Source organism: Mesoplodon mirus (assembly GCF_964341445.2).
Source record: "Mesoplodon mirus genome assembly, chromosome: 4".
Taxonomy (NCBI): domain Eukaryota; kingdom Metazoa; phylum Chordata; class Mammalia; order Artiodactyla; family Ziphiidae; genus Mesoplodon; species Mesoplodon mirus.
In genome coordinates, this window is record NC_138979.1 from 56717743 (window position 1) to 56733597 (window position 15855).

Genomic DNA, 15855 nt, shown 5'->3' on the forward strand with positions numbered 1-15855 from the left:
GAGGGGAGCTAAAGAGTTTCTGTGTATTTCTGGGACAAGTCTTTTAACCATCTGTTTCTCAAAACATTGTTACTTACAAAGTGGATTTTGTATCTGGATTTATGGAACATCCCACTTCTCATTCAGCTTCATGGATTTTATACTAAATCCAAGGCTCCATTTTATACCAGACTTAAAAGGCTTGAATTATAGACTAAAAGGCTTGAATTATGAAGAACAAAGTGTCAGTAAAAAAAATTCTAACCAAGATTCACACAACACATCCAAGTCATGTTTCTCACTGCCTCTTTGATCAGGTCTTTATTCAAAATTAGCTGTCCAAAATGATTTGACCTTTACCGAATAAACAAATTTAAGTTTATGCAGCAGCCTTCTTTTCCTCTGTGGTGGGTTTCTTTTCTGTGGGCTTTTCAGCAGGCTTCTTTTCAGCAGGCTTCTTTTCAGCTGCTGGTTTCTTGGTCACTGCAGCCTTTTTTCCCACCAAAGGCTTCTTCGGCTTCTTCGGCTTCTTCAGCTTCTTAATGCGAACAGCCTCCTTTCTCTTCTTCCCCACCACAGGCTTCTTGCCTGGAATCCCCTTCTCATCTGATTTGGCTTCTAGCGCTGCTGCTGCCCTATCCATCCGGATTTTGTGCTGCAACAAATTAGGAAGAAAATCTAAGAATCAAATCTCTCTAAAAACTCAACATATATCAGCAAAATCCAAATTATTGCTTACGTTCCTGGCCTGGCGAAGAATGGTGTTCCGGCGCATGGTCTTTGCATATGGGTTTAGCTTCAACATGATTCTCAGGTTTTTCAGTGGATTCTTCTTCAAGACTCTGCGATGAATCTTCTTGCTATAAAAAGGTAGAGACTATATTTATAGTTTATTTACATTACCCATATTTCTGAAATACTCAATAGTATGAGGCTAGGCAAGAATTACAGTGAATATCACAACTTTACCGTGGTGCTCGGAGGGCTCTTTGGATCTCTGGGCTTTTCAAGATTCTGCTAAGGTCTGTATTGAGCATCTTGTGCATGGGGAGGCTGAATGAAAAAAGAAAACATTGACTATAGAGGCTCAACTCCTATTTTTCATGTAACTGACTAAAGAACATGAACCTCAACAAAAGATTATTTTTAATCATTTAAGCTCGACAGAATACAATCAGAATTTCCACTATACTATCATTTCTCAGAATCTCACCATTTCCACATATTGCATCTGTATGCAAGGAGGAAATGGCAACACAATCCGTTATTTAGAAAATAGGCAAACCAATTTTGAACACTATCCACAGCATAAACACCACGTTCAGTATATGAATTACACTCACTTGTAGTTACTCTTGAGGGAGGCAGCTTTACGCCAAGTGCCATACAGCTCATCTAACTTGCGGAAAGCACTTTCAGTCCAAATGCAGAAACGTCCCACATGTCCACCAGGAGCAAGTTTCAAAATGTTCAGTTTGCTTACATTAAGCAGAGTAATTCCTTTTAAAGGGAAAACAAGAATTAGGGAGCCTGTATTTCAACAGAAGAAACACAAATCATCTTTATAGCACCCAAGAAGTATTTTAATCATGAATTTCAACCATCAATGGCTCACTCATTCAGCCAAGAATCAGAAGTTCCACAAAATCATGAAGTTTCAGAAACACAGACCATAAAGTGGAATCTCATCATAATAAAAGCTGAGTAAGCTTGCAGAGCATGGGTAATTAAAACATGTAAGCAGTACAAGAATTACCAGGGATGTTTCTGAAGGCCTTGATGATACCATTGTCCTCATTATAAATGATGCAGGGTCCCCTGCGCTGGATACGGCGACGGTTTCTCATTTTGCCTTTGCCAGCCCTCATTCGCTGCGAGGCGTAGACCTAACAAAGTGAGGTTTGGTATTTTGATTGAGATATGATCCCTGCAATAGATCTTCATAGTTTAAAAAACTTCATTTTACAGATGATCAAACTAGAGGCAAAAATGACTTGCCTAAATTTAACACAGCAATGATTTCAGGTTTCAAACTCAGGTAATATGGTTCCAGAGTCCTTGCTCTCACATCCACTATGGTTTAGTTATACTGTCCCCTTCAGTAATCTTTTGAAATTTAAAATCTGGCAACAAATTTGTGTGAAGGACCACAAAATCTACCTTTTTGATATCATTCCAAGCCTTAAGTTTCTTCAGGAGCAAAACAGCCTCCTTGGTCTTCTTGTAGCCTTCAACTTTATCTTCAACCACCAAAGGAAGTTCAGGAACTTCCTCTATACGATGACCTGACAAAGCCAATTAACAGTGACCTGGTTACCCTGCACCCTTTGAAAAACTGAATCGAACCCACAAAATAAAAATGGTGTATACAATTTGCCAAATCAGAATTTCCACAAATATCATGTGTTTCAGAAACACGGACCAATGAAGTGGAATCTCATCATTTTGACAGTTAAATAAAAAGAGGAAGCAACGTGACAAAGTGGAAAAGTTTTCTAACAATATACTACATCACTTTATTGAATTAGTTCCCCCAGTTACATAGTATTCACTGATGATTTAGTTGAATACATAGTATTTACTGATGACTGAGACCGAAGTGATTATAACTAGTATTTAGCAGATGGAAATTTAGCCAGACACTCTAGGATGAGGTGAATGTACACAGGCTATTAACCACTAACACCAATGAAAAGGGTCAAGTAGAGAAAAAAGGGGTATTTTATACGACTCCTAGAATATAAAATATCACAAACCTTTAGACATGACCAGCGCTGGTAAAGCCGAGGCAGCCAACGCAGAGCAGATGGCATATCGCTTCTGCGTTGTATTCACTCTGCGGTGCCAACGTCGCCAGGTCTTGGTTGGTGCAAACATGCGGCCCCCACGACACATCTGTTTTCCCAGTTAAGAATCACATTTCTCAAATTTTAGGAATTAAAAACAGGTTATGCCTTGCTCAGTAAGAATTTTCGTCACCCTTCTGAACCAGCTTACTGACAGCAGGCAACTGTCACTGAGAACAGAGTAAGGCGCAAATTACAACATCACTGCAAGCAAAACCTCCTGTCAAACCTGTTGACTTTAAAAATTATGATGGAAAAATCTTCCAGATTTCAAATCTGTGTAGAGAAATGTTTAACCTGGACACTAGCATCTTCAGCATGAATTATTCTGCAACTACTAACATGAAAAAGACAGGTCCAGCCTGCTAAATGCCACAGCTGACTAGTCTAGGTGGTGAAACAAAAAGGATACATTTCCAAAAGCACCCTGGCCAGAACGGTGAGTGCCGCCACCTCGAACCCTGGGAATTCGAGCCACAGCTCTGCCAGTACCCCAAGACTCAGCACTGGTTTGATGACCTGAAATTGCGAAGAAACCCAAGTTTTAGCTACCCAACCACACCATTCTGACTACCATGCACGGTAGCAAACAGCATCAGAACATCCAGGAAAATCATGTGGTTCAGAAACACGGACCAATGGAGTGAAATTTCATCACTGCTGTTAAGTACCTCTTAAAAAGTCAACCCAGGAAAGATCTAAATCCATACCTGCTAATTCACTGACAGCATAGGGCTGTCTGTTGTTTTTGCGCAAGTTGGTGTGAACAAAGTTCACAATATCTGGTCGAATGGGAGCCTTGAACACAGCAGGCAAAGTGACATTTTTGCCAGATGACTCCCCCTTTTCAGAGTACACTGATATCAGTGGACGAGCACACGCCTGGGAAAAAGGAAAAAAATATTTATATTGACAAGCAATGTCAGAGGCACTCTTCTCACGTGCCAACAAAAGCATTAACGGTTCAGTTCCAGAAGAGACTAGAGTTTGATGAGGTAGGTAACGCTTAAACCAAAAACAAAGATTAAGTTACCAACACACCATCAGGTCTATTAACATCAGTAAATACTTGAAGGACACTTATGATTCTCAAGTTCTGCCACAGAATTTTCATCATTTTCAAAGAGAACGCTTTATGATTAAACTTTTAAATCAGGCCTTAGAAAGCAAAATAATCAAAACCATACTGTAAGGTTTGAAAATGCAATTTAATGCCATCATCCAAACTCTTTCATCCCAAATGTCAGCAAATCTACCAGGGCTCCACTCCTCCAAACATCCATCCTTGCCCCCTTCATCCCATTCCAAACACAGGTTCCAAAAATTACTAGTAAAAACAACAACCCTGTTACTTCTTGCTCAATCTTCTCCAAAGACTTACCACCTGAAAGGAAAACATCCCAAGCAGGACCTACACAACCTCGCTTCCCATACTTTCTTCCAGATGCTCAGGCCTACACTCAGGGCCATCCCTGTCCTGCCTCAGATGTAACGAGTCTCCTACCTAAAGATACCCTTCCTCACCTCCTTCGGGTTTCTCTGATCACTGTTTATAGAGCCCAATTACTGCTTCCACTCCAACTTGCTATGTCTACAGCACTTACTACCATCGAACATTATGATGCATTTTGACCAGCTCAATTACGATCGAAGCTTCATAAGGATAGTGCTTTTTCCCTACTTTGTTCACTCAACTCCCCAAGGCACATATACAGACGTTATTTATGCAGTACCTATACAACAATTAAATTTTAAAGCAAGAGGACCAGAATGCTTTCAGAGGCAATTCTTAAGATGAACACACAATAATTCAGGAAAAAAGTGGAAATACAAGTTTTTTCTTTAAAGAAATCTCTCAAAAGACAGAAATATTCCTTACTAAGCCGGGCACGGAGATACAAGACCCCAAACTGACTCTCACCCAGACTCAGTCTTAGACCCTGCAAATTTCCAAGTCTTAAGTGGAACCCATTCTTTCAATATCCAAGGGAAGCCAGAATTCCAAAGGTCCTTCTGCGCCCGAGAACGAACTGGGGTCCCCCTGTGTCGCTTCCAAACGCGCCCTGCGCCGGCTCGCACACGTTGCCTCTAAGATGGCTGCCAGAGAGCCTCCCTTCCCAGATCCCAGCCACAGACGCCCTTTGGTCCCCATCTCCTTCTCCTCGCTTCCCCTCATGAAGATTTTATGCCCTGAACCCCCAAGCCCATTCCTGCCAGGCCCCAAGAGCAGAGGAAGGTCCAACCGAGAGAACGTTCACCCACCATGGCGGGGAGATGAGAAGGCCACGCTCCTCTCAACCCGGCGGCTCCCACAGGAAAAGGAACTGCTTACCACTCCCACTCTGTATGTAACCTTCAACTCGTCCACCACCCTGCCCCGTCTCAAAACCAATACAGGGATACAAAATATATATCTACCACTCTACAAAAATAAAAATAGCGTATTATTTCTTCATATATGTCAAATTACCGTATCTATTGACTTCCAAAGCCAAAAAGAGCACTTAGAAACAAGGGACTCCTTTTCGCGGAGTAATCCATAAGGGGGGGGTGGGGGACGAGGCCAACTCTCGCGAGACGAGTGTCTTCCTCCTCAACCGTTATAACTTATTTTAACTTTTTCTTACGGGAATGGAAAACTATTGGGACAGGAAAAACAGCTGTGTGCTATAAAACAAAAGTTTAATTTTGTGGACAAACGGGACCTGTTGGGGGTGGTGGTGGTAAAAGTAGTCCCGGCGGGGGGTCATAACCCCGGAAGTCAGCGTCTGGCGCGCGTTTCAGTTTGGCGGTTTCGGATCTGCAGTCAAACTGGCCCGGGATGTGGTCGCGAACCAACCGAGCTGCTGAGGAGTTTTACGCTCGTCTCCTTCAGTGAGTAGTAGCCCCTGCTTTTGTCTTGGCTGTGAGGACAGCTCTTCTCCCTCGGGGTATCTCGATCCCCTCCCCAAGCCTCTTTCCACAGCCTTGGGGATTAGCTCCTTGCCAGTTTCCAGCGGCGCGAATGTTGTAGACAAAGTCCGCTTTCTCTGGAGCTGGGAGCTGGGGAGACGCCGGTTACCTGCTCCAGTGTGGGGTTGTTGGCGCTGTCGGCCCTGTTGCTTGTAGTCTCGTTTAGGAGAAAACATGTGTACATTGTCACCCGAGGTGGAAGGTGACAAGTTTTCCAAGAGGCACATTATTCACTCTGATAATGCACACAACTTGTGATACGTTAGGGGTACCTACCAGGATAGAGAAAACTAGATGTTAACATCCTTCACCTGTTTAAAGCCTGGCTGGCGTGAAACGTGTTGTTATAGTCTATTCAAGATAGTTATATGAGCAACAGTTATAATGATAACGCGATGGTGTGTCGGCTCTTTAAAGCACCTTTGTTTCACAGTGCTCTAAAACTTCGTTTTATTCGTGTAATGAATGCTAGTACTAAAGGGGATTCCATCCAGTTCTGTCTCCTACATAAAAATCTAATCCAGTAGTTCTCAAATTTGAGCATGAATCACTATCACCTGGCAGGTTGCCAAAACAGATTGCTGGGCCCCCTTCCAGGGTTTCTCATTTGGTAGGTCTGGGGTGGGGCTAAAGAATTTCCCTTTCTAACCAATTTCAGGTGAAACAGATGCTGCGGGCCTGACACTTTGATAACTGTTGTAATCTAACCCCTTCTTTTCTAAATGACATACTTTTTCATTATTTGTCTTCATTGCTTTTATTTCCTGCTTACAAAAGTGGTAATGCTTGTCAGGTTTTTCAACATTATAGAAAGATCACTAGCTTTTCCTTTTTCTTTCTTTCTTTCTTTCTTTTTTTTTAAACAATGTCTTGGATAGCTTTCAATATGAGAGCCTATACATCTCATTGTTTTTAACGGCTATATAGTATTTCATTGTATGGCTGTTTTATGTTTATTTAACCAGTCCCTTGTTGATACAACTTTATTTAGACGTTTTGCATTTCCTAATTATTTCATAGGTGTTAGTCTTTCTCTCCGCCTGTATCCCTCACAATGCCTTTGTAGCCACCTGCCTACTGGAAATTTCCAAATGAGACCTCAAACTCAACGTCTGTGAAACTGAATTCATCTATTCCCCACAACCTGACATTCTCCTGAATTCTGTCTATGAGTTAAGAGTTCCAAGTCCAAGACTGTCACTTGGTTCTCTTTTCCACTGCCACCCACCCCTGTTCCATCTAGTCAAGTCATCAGGTGCCCTTGTTCTCCCTTCGTCCCTACTGCTTTTGTTCACCATCATCACTTTTTTGAAGTACTACAAGTTATTCACAGCTATTTTCCTGGCCTCTAAGTTTATAGCCTCCACATCAGGAGGTCAGGGAGATCTTTCTCATTTAAAATCTTGTAGTGCGCTCCTCTTGGCTTTCAGCATACAGTTCAAGCCCTCTAGCAAAACCTCTTCCTCTGTGCCACAACAGTACCCCGCACTCCCCTCTGTTGGGACTCATCACCCTGTATTGCAATTGTTGGTTTGCTAGTTGGACTGCAGTCAAGACTATGAACCAGGTGCTATGCATTTGTTTTATATCTTGGACATTTAGTAAGAATTGTTGACTAAATATTATGACATAGTATTAGTGTGTTTCATGTTTGGTAATTGCAGTCATTGTTGCTTTTGTTGTGGTCATCCATTAACAATGCTTGGTGTCAGTCTGTTTCTCTCTTGTAAAAATAAAATACAGTGTGTGTGTGTGTGTGTGTGTGAAAAAAGAATTGTTCACTAAAAAAAAACTAAACCCAAAAGTTATGTTATTCGGGGACCTTACTGAGGACTATAGCCTGGGAATCAGCTTCTCAGAAAGCTCTGAAGAACTGTTCCAAAGAGGTAAGGGAGTAGCCAGAGTATATAGGAGTTTTTGCTGGGGGAATAAACAAACAAAAACAAAGCAAAACAAAACAAAAAAGTAGTTGAACATCAAAAGTTTACTACTAATCACAAGAACAGACATCTCAAGTTAATGATTTTAGTGCTTTTCCATGTATGGGAAGATGTAAGAGTCTGGACTCATTGAAATTATTCCTTTGATACGCATCTTAACTGTCTAGGGCCAGTATCCTGTTTTTCTGCATCCTGAATTCCCCTCAGGGTGCACCAGGGTGGCTGCAGTGGCTGATGGTTTTATGGCAGGCAGCATTCGGTGTTTACCAGAACGGCAGGCACCTTTTTTGTCCACAGAGTGCCTGCCCATAATACACATACTGGTGACATGATTCTTGAATGATTGATTGAATAACATCCCTGAGTTATGCATACATAGAAGTTAAACTTCTTTAAGAATAAGTCACAATCTTGTCCACAATGTAAGTCATAGTTTTTATTTCAGTGAGTTATAGAGTGGATCAAACAATACATGGTATCCTGAAACCATTCTGTTGGGTTCCTTTAGGACTCTAAAGATTCTTTTCTCTTTCAGAGTGTAGATCAGGCTGATGTACATTTTGGTATGTTAATGGTTAATAGTTTACATGCTTTGGGATCAACTGTCTTGAATAAAATGATAATTATGAAGTATCTGAGAGTTTTGTGCTTACATTTTAAAAAGGAAATACTTTCGCATTATCAGATTTACTAATTGTTTAGTGACAGCTCATGAAAACAGGGAGGGTAGATGCTTCCATTTTAGCAATAGAAATCCAAGGCCTGGGACCCTTAAATAACTTCTCCATGGTTACCCGCTGATTCAGTGGCAGGTCGGAATCCAGTCATTTTTACTTCCCGAAAGTCATGTAGTCACTTACACTTTACTAGTACTTGGCGCTGTGTTTTTTTTTTTTTTTTTTTTTTTTTTTTGCTGTACGCGGGCCTCTCACTGCTGTGGCCTCTCCCGTTGCGGAGCACAGGCTCCGGACACACAGGCTCCGCGGCCATGGCTCGCGGGCCCAGCCGCTCCGCGGCATGTGGGATCTTCCGGGATCGGGGCACGAACCCGTGTCCCCTGCATCGGCAGGCGGACTCTCAACCACTGCGCCACCAGGGAAGCCCGGCGCTGTGTTTTAACAGTTACAAGAGTGGAGGTAGGCAACCTAATCTCCTGCTGCCTCTGAGAAGCAGTGGTACCCACTTTGGGGCAGCTGTCTTTGAATCTCTGTCGCATCTCTTTTTTCTCCCTTGTTAACCTAATCCTCTTTTTCTGCTTTTTTCTCCCTTCTCAACTATGCCTTAGGACTGCCATGAATACTTTGCATTTTGTTTTTCTCTTGGAGAAAGTAATGACTAACTCCTGAGTTTAAATGACAGACTACTATAGCTCTATTTTTCACATGTGGTTCTGCATTTCAGGGAATTTGATGAAGAAAAGAAAGGAATCTGTAAAGATCCATTTATCTATGAGGTATGAACATTTTATTTGGTTTTTAAACAACTCAATCATCCTAAAATTTTGAGTTTTTAAAAGTTGAGTTTACTGGAGTTAATTTACGTAGACTAAATTTCACCCTTTTAGAGTACAGTTCTATGAATTTTTACAAATGCATTAGGCCATATAACTACCCCCATAATCAAGAACATTACTATCGCCTCCAAAAAATTCCCTCATGTCCCTTTATAGTCAGCCGTTTCCCCTGTTCCCTGGTAACTACTAATCTGTTTTATATCTCTGTTTTCTGTCTTCTGTATTGCCTTTTCCAGAATGTCATATAAATAAAACCATACAGTTTGTAGCCTTTTGGGTCAGGCTTCTCTCAATGAGTATGTAATGCATTTGAGATTCAACTGTGTTGTTGTGTGTATCAGTAGTTCATTCCTTTTTATTGTTGAGTAGTATTCCACTGTTTCGCCAGTTGATGGACACTTGGATTGTTTCCAGTTTTTGATAATTACGAATAAAGCTGCTATAAACATTCATGAATTTATTAAGTTTTTTTTTTTTTTTTTTTTTTTTTTTGTGGTACGCGGGCCTCACACTGCGGTGGCCTCTCCCGTTGTGGAGCACAGGCTCCGGACGCGCAGGCTCCGCGGCCATGGCTCACGGGCCCAGCCGCTCCGTGGCATGTGAGATCTTCCTGGACTGGGGCACGAACCTGTGTCCCCTGCATCGGCAGGCGGACTCTCAACCACTGTGCCACCAGGGAAGCCCTATTAAGTTTAAGCATCTAATATATTCCAAGTGTTCCATAGGTAAACTCCCCATAGAACTTAATCCCTTAAAACAATTAGCAAACTAAAATTTATATTCTAAAAGATGAGCTGAGGAGAAATAGTCATAAATGGGCTAATATCCATGTGTGTAAAATATATAAAAAGCTCTTAAAATCAATAAGAAAAAAAAAGACAATCATAATAGAAGAATAGGCAAAGGATACAAATAAGTAACCACAGAAAGAAAAATACAAATACTGTTGACCCTTGAACAACAAAGGGGTTAAGGGTGCTGGCCCTCTACAGTCAAAAATCTGAGTATAACTTTATAGTGGACTCTCCCTATATGTGGTTCCTCCATATCCGAGGTTCTACATCTGTGGATTCAACCGACAGTGGGTCATGTAGTACTATAGCATTTACTGTTGAAAAAAATTTGTGTATAAGTGGACCATACAGTTAAAACCTGTGTTCTTCAATGGCCAACTGTATAGTTATCTCTTACTATCTGAATTCTCACTAACCAAACTCAAAAATCAAATATATCCAAGTAAATGTATTATTAATCCCTCCCTATCTGTTTTTTTTTTGTTTTTTTTTTTGTTTTTTTGTTTTTTTTTTTGCGGTACGCGGGCTTCTCACTGTTGCGGCCTCTCCCGTTGCGGCGCACAGGCTCCGGACGCGCAGGCTCAGCGGCCATGGCTCACGGGCGCAGCCGCTCCGCGGCATGCGGGATCCTCCCAGACCGGGGCACGAACCCGCGTCCCCTGCATCGGCAGGCGGACTCCCAACCACTTGCGCCACCAGGGAAGCCCATCCCTATCTGAATTATTACCAGTTGGTACTTATATTAGTTTCCTACGGCTGCTGTAACAATGTACTACACATTAGTTTTCTTAAAACATGAGAAATGTATTCTCTCACAGTTCTGGGGACTAGGAGTCTGAAATCAAGGTGTCAGCAGGGCTATGTTCCAGCTGAAGCCTCTATGAAAGGATCCTTCCTTGCCTCCTCCTAGCTTCTGGTAGTTTCCAACAATCCTTGGTGTTTCCTGGCTTGTTGAAACACCTGCCTTTGTCAGCACATGGCATTCTCCCTGTGTGTCTATGTCTCTAAATCTCTCTCTCCTTGTAAATATACCAGTCATTGGGTTTAGGGCCACCCCCCCCCAACCTAGTTAATCTTCTTAATTTGATTACATTTGCAAAGATCCTATTTCCAAATAAGGTCACGTTCAGAGGAACCAGAGGTTAGGACTTCAACTTATCTTTTGGGAGAATGTAATTCTACCCACAACAGTACTTGATCAGGAACTTAGTAGATCAGAATAACAAAGCATCCTTTGCTCTCTGAACTTGGTATCTAAATGCTTCAATATCCAAACTAAGAAATAGGTTCAAATAGTGAGAGATATTTGTCAATAATAATAATATTAGAGGCTGTTCACTCTCATTAGTGATCAAATAAATGAAAATTAAAACAATAACAAGATAAAGATAAAAATAAACAATGAAAATAATGTGTTGACCTAAGTGATGGGAATGCAAATATGTGGGTATGACATATTTGAATTCAAGGCAATTTGACAATATCAATGTGATTTTAGATATTCATCTTAAAGTACTTAAAGGATGTCCATTATCAATTGTTTGTTATAGCATATAACTTGAAAATACCCAAATATTGAATAATATGGAATTATGTGATGGTAGATCCATGGTACTAGACAGCCTAAGAACATTTAATGGCATGGAAAGAAGTTCATGATATGAAACCATTAGAATGTTCTATTTATTTTTTAAGCAAAATCCTATTGAGTTATCAAAATAACAGATATATTTCTATTATTTTATTTATTTATTTATTTATTTATTATTTATTTTGGCTGAGTTGGGTCTTTGTTGCTGCGTGCAGGCTTTCTCTAATTGCGGCGAGCGTGGGCTACTCTTCATTGCAGAAGAGTAGCTTCTGCAGGGCTACTCTGCACAGGCTTCTCACTGTGGTGGCTTCTTTTGTTGCGGAGCATGGGCTCTAGGCACGCAGGCTTCAGTAGTTGTGGCATGCGGGCTCAGTAGTTGTGGCTCGCGCAGGCTTAGGTGCTCTGCGGCCTGTGGGATCTTCCCCAACAAGGGATCGAACCTGTGTCCCCTACATTGGCAGGCAGATTCTTAACCACTGCACCACCAGGGAAGTCCTGATATGTTTCTCTTTAAATAGATTTATTTATATATCTGGAAAAAGATCAGGGAAAGTATACACCAAAAAGACTAATAATAGTAGTGACTACTCTGGCTAGTAGAATTATAGATGAGTTTTTAAAAATCTCTTTTAGCTACCTGTTTTCAAACTTTTCTACAATAAATGTTTATTGCAATTGGAATGAAGAAATAGGCAGTTCCTATAAACTGATAAAGTTCTAAATTCCATAGTATCAGAAAAAAGATAATATTTAGTAAAGAGCTAATTTTACGGTTCATAACAGTAAATCCAATATGATTAGGGGAAGAGGATGTCAGTGTGATCCTAATCAAAAGGTCTTACAAGGCAGGGTGCTCTTTAGGTGGGCCTTGAAACACATAGATAACAGATATAAGGGCTAGAATTTTTTTTTTTTTTTTTTTTTTTTTTTTTTTTTTTTTTTGGCCATGCCACAGCTTGCAGGGATCTTAGTTCTCCGACCAGGGATTGAACCCGCACCCTCGGCAGTGAAAGTGCAGTGTCCTAACCACTCGACCACCAGAGAATTCCCCAGCTAGATTTTCTCAACATGAAAAACAACATGGGCAAAGAATAAATGAAATTATATATATATATATATTTTTTTTTTTTTTTTTTTGCGGTATGCGGGCCTCTCACTGTTTGTGGCCTCTCCCGTTGCCAAGCACAGGCTCCGGACGTGCAGGTTCAGCGGCCATGGCTCACGCTCCCAGCCGCTCCGCGGCATGTGGGATCTTCCCGGACCGGGGCACGAACCCATGTCCCCTGCATCGGCAGGCGGACTCTCAAACACTGCGCCACCAGGGAAGCCCTGAAATTATATTTTGAAAACATTACTTCTTGTTCAAATTCTCTTTTCCAGTTACTTGCATAGAACTGGTCTTTATGTGTTTAAATATTTGTACATATATATGTGTGTATCTATAACATTGCTGGACCTTAATCCATTTTTAATAGGCTGATGTTCAAGTGCAGTTGATCAGCAAAGGCCAACCAAACCCTTTGAAAAATATTCTAAATGAAAATGACACAGTATTCATCGTGGAAAAAGTGGTAAGTAGTGCTTGGGCTTTGTGGTTAATTCTTAACAGCCAAATTTGGTTTCTTGTGGATAATCTCAAATGTACACATTTTCTTATCAGCATGTTAGTGACAGTGGATTCTAATATCTTTTAGTAGTAAGTACAGTGCTGTCCAACAGAGAGATAATGTGAACCACATATGTAATTAAAAATTTTCTGGTAGCCTCATTGCAAAAAAAGGTAATTAATTTTCATACTGTAAAATTGCCTTTTTCTTTTGTTGTTCAGTTGTGTGAATTTTAACACATGTCTACAATCTGGTAATCACCATCATAATGAGAACACAAAACAGTTCCATCACCCCAAAAAAACTCCCTCGTGCTATCCCTTTAAAATCATTCCCTCTATAAAATGAATAACTAATAAGAACCTGCTGTATAAAAAAATAAAGTAAAATTCAAAAAAAAATCATTCCCTCTTCTCCCTCACTGTAGCTTTATCTTCTTAAGAATGTCATGAATGGAATCATACAAAAGTGTGTAACCTTTTGAGTCTGGCTTCTTTCACTCAGTGTAATAATGCCTTTGAGATTCATTCAAGTTGTGTGTGTATTAATGGTTCATTTCTTTTAACTACTGAGTAGTATTCTGTGGTATGGATGTACCACAGTTTCTTTACCCATTCATCCTTTGAAGGACATTTGGGTTGTTTTCAGTGTTCAACGATCACTAATAGAGCTACTATAATCATTTTTATACAGAATTTTATGTGAGCACAGTTTACTGTAAATGGCTAGGAGTAGGATTGCTGGGTCTGAAATTATGTTTAATAATGCTTTTATTTAATCTAATTTATTTAATGTTATTTCAATACCTAATTCATATAAAAATCATTAATGAGATTTTAAGGTTTTTTTTCCATACTACGTCTTCAAAATCTGGTATGTATTTTACACTTAAATCTCAATTTGATCTGGCCATATTTCAGGTGCTCAAAAGCCACATGTGGCTGGTGGGTGGCTACTGTTTTGAACAGCACAGCATAAGTAGCTATGACTCGTAAATTTCTACTTGAATTTTTGCTTGTTAAATGTAACAAGAGGGGACTTCTTATTTTTTGCATCACTTTATAATTACAGGCTTACACCTTCGTGGGGTTTTTTTTTTCTTGAATTTTTGAATTTTATTTTATTTATTGTTCTTATTAGTTATCTATTTTATACATATTAGTGTATACATGTCAATCCCAATCTCCCAATTCATCCCACTCCCCCAACCCCTGCCGCTTTCCCCGCTTGGTGTCCATATGTTTGTTCTCTACATGTGCATCTCTAGTTCTGCCCTGCACACCGCACCTTTGTGTTTGAAGTTCGGGAACTGTTTTGGCAGAGCAGTAACAGTGATGTTAACTGAGTACTGATAATGCTGTCACATTACACAGTTGCTTTGGGGCCAGGACTCATTCTTGGGTATGTTGTTTCCCGAAGTAGATAGGAACAGGATCTAACAGGGGAAAGTGGATGTTCCTTTAGAAGGAGTATCTTTGTCGGCTTTAGGGCCCACATGCTGTCTGGACCGGGATTGAGATGAATGAACAAAGAGCTCTTTATTTTAAATACACACAGAAACTTCTTTCTGAGGAGGGGACTTATTTATTTGTCTTTTGTATTAATGATGCTTATCAGTGGTGGACAGATGCTTGGAAAATAATTATAGGTGAATTATGTGGTTAAATTTAGACTTTTCCCATAGACGGGAAAATGTTTGTTGAGCAAAAGCTGAAAAAATGAAGTTGGTCGGATGAAGATGAGTTATCTGGGAAAAGGTAAAGATGAGCAGAGGGATTTGTGGAAATTGGTTGGGATACTAGTGAGGATGCAGCTTGGAGGTGTGAGGAGTTACCTGGCATTTTTGGTTGGGGAACAATTAAAATGGGCTTTATTTCTACAAAGATCAGTAGAGCTTAAAGCATGAGTTTTAGGTAGATGGATATTGAAAAGTAGAACGGACGGGAAAATGACATTTCTTGGATACTTCTAGGAACTATTTGGAAACCCAGGCCTGGAAGGGAATAAAATCTGGAATCTGACAGAAGAAATTCAAAGTTGAGGAAACATCTAGGTCAGATACCTATTAAGTATTTACTGCTAGAAGAGCTTAGTGGATAAGAACTTGAGTTTTGAAGTCAGACTACCTAGATTCAAATGTTAGTTTTGCTGCTCAGCAGCTGTGTTATTCTAGGCAAGCTATTCAGCCATTCACTAACTCAGTTTTCCGGTCAATAAAACAGGGTTAATAATAGTATCTATCTCAGGGTTTTTATGAAAAATGAAAGAAAGCTTGGAACAGTACTGGTACATAGTACATGCTCAGGAAATGTTAATTCTTAAAATTATTGTTACTATTGGCAGAACTGAGCTATTTAACTACTTAAACACATGGATATCAGAAACACAAGTGAGAGCTGATAGCCCTAAGAGGAATAGACTTAAGGAGTAAGGGCTGTGAACCTTCAAGTTTTGTGGAGTGACAAAATCAGGGAGTCTTCCGTGGGTTTCCCTTGGTGTTTGTACATCACTTTGTACATGGTAGAGCACTTCCTTTTCTGATGGTATCAGGTACTTCCTTTATCAGTAGCAACTTAGATCAGTATCTTTATAGGACAGTGGAAATGCTTCTGACGGTGAGATTTATGGGTACC

General features: G+C 40.3%; 2 protein-coding genes across 7 annotated transcripts in view; one reads left to right on the forward strand and one right to left on the reverse strand.

The window, feature by feature from the left end:
* Nucleotides 1-268: 268 nt before the first annotated feature.
* Nucleotides 269-5105, reverse strand: RPL4 (ribosomal protein L4). 2 transcript variants are annotated; one of them, XM_082617522.1, is made up of 10 exons: nt 5088-5105; nt 3536-3707; nt 3238-3344; nt 2736-2874; nt 2140-2264; nt 1736-1865; nt 1323-1479; nt 949-1032; nt 719-839; nt 269-634 (listed from the first exon to the last, which is right to left on the reverse strand). In XM_082617522.1, exons 1-10 carry the CDS (start codon nt 5088-5090, stop codon nt 359-361), a joined length of 1314 nt encoding a protein of 437 aa, XP_082473648.1. In that variant the 5' UTR covers nt 5091-5105; the 3' UTR covers nt 269-358. The 2 variants fall into 2 exon arrangements, with proteins under 2 accessions (XP_082473648.1, XP_082473647.1); XM_082617521.1 differs by lacking the exon at nt 5088-5105 and adding an exon at nt 4207-4239.
* A 291-nt stretch (nt 5106-5396) lies between these two features.
* Nucleotides 5397-15855, forward strand: part of ZWILCH (zwilch kinetochore protein) — a 40811-nt gene continuing 30352 nt past the window's right edge. For 3 of the 5 annotated variants that reach the window (XM_082617516.1, XM_082617517.1, XM_082617518.1), the window contains exons 1-3: nt 5397-5699; nt 9119-9170; nt 13091-13186. In XM_082617516.1, the coding sequence (XP_082473642.1) occupies nt 5647-5699; nt 9119-9170; nt 13091-13186 (201 nt within the window). In that variant the 5' untranslated portion in view covers nt 5397-5646. The remainder of the gene's footprint in view (nt 5700-9118; nt 9171-13090; nt 13187-15855) is intronic. The other 2 variants (XM_082617520.1, XM_082617519.1) reach the window with 1 other exon arrangement.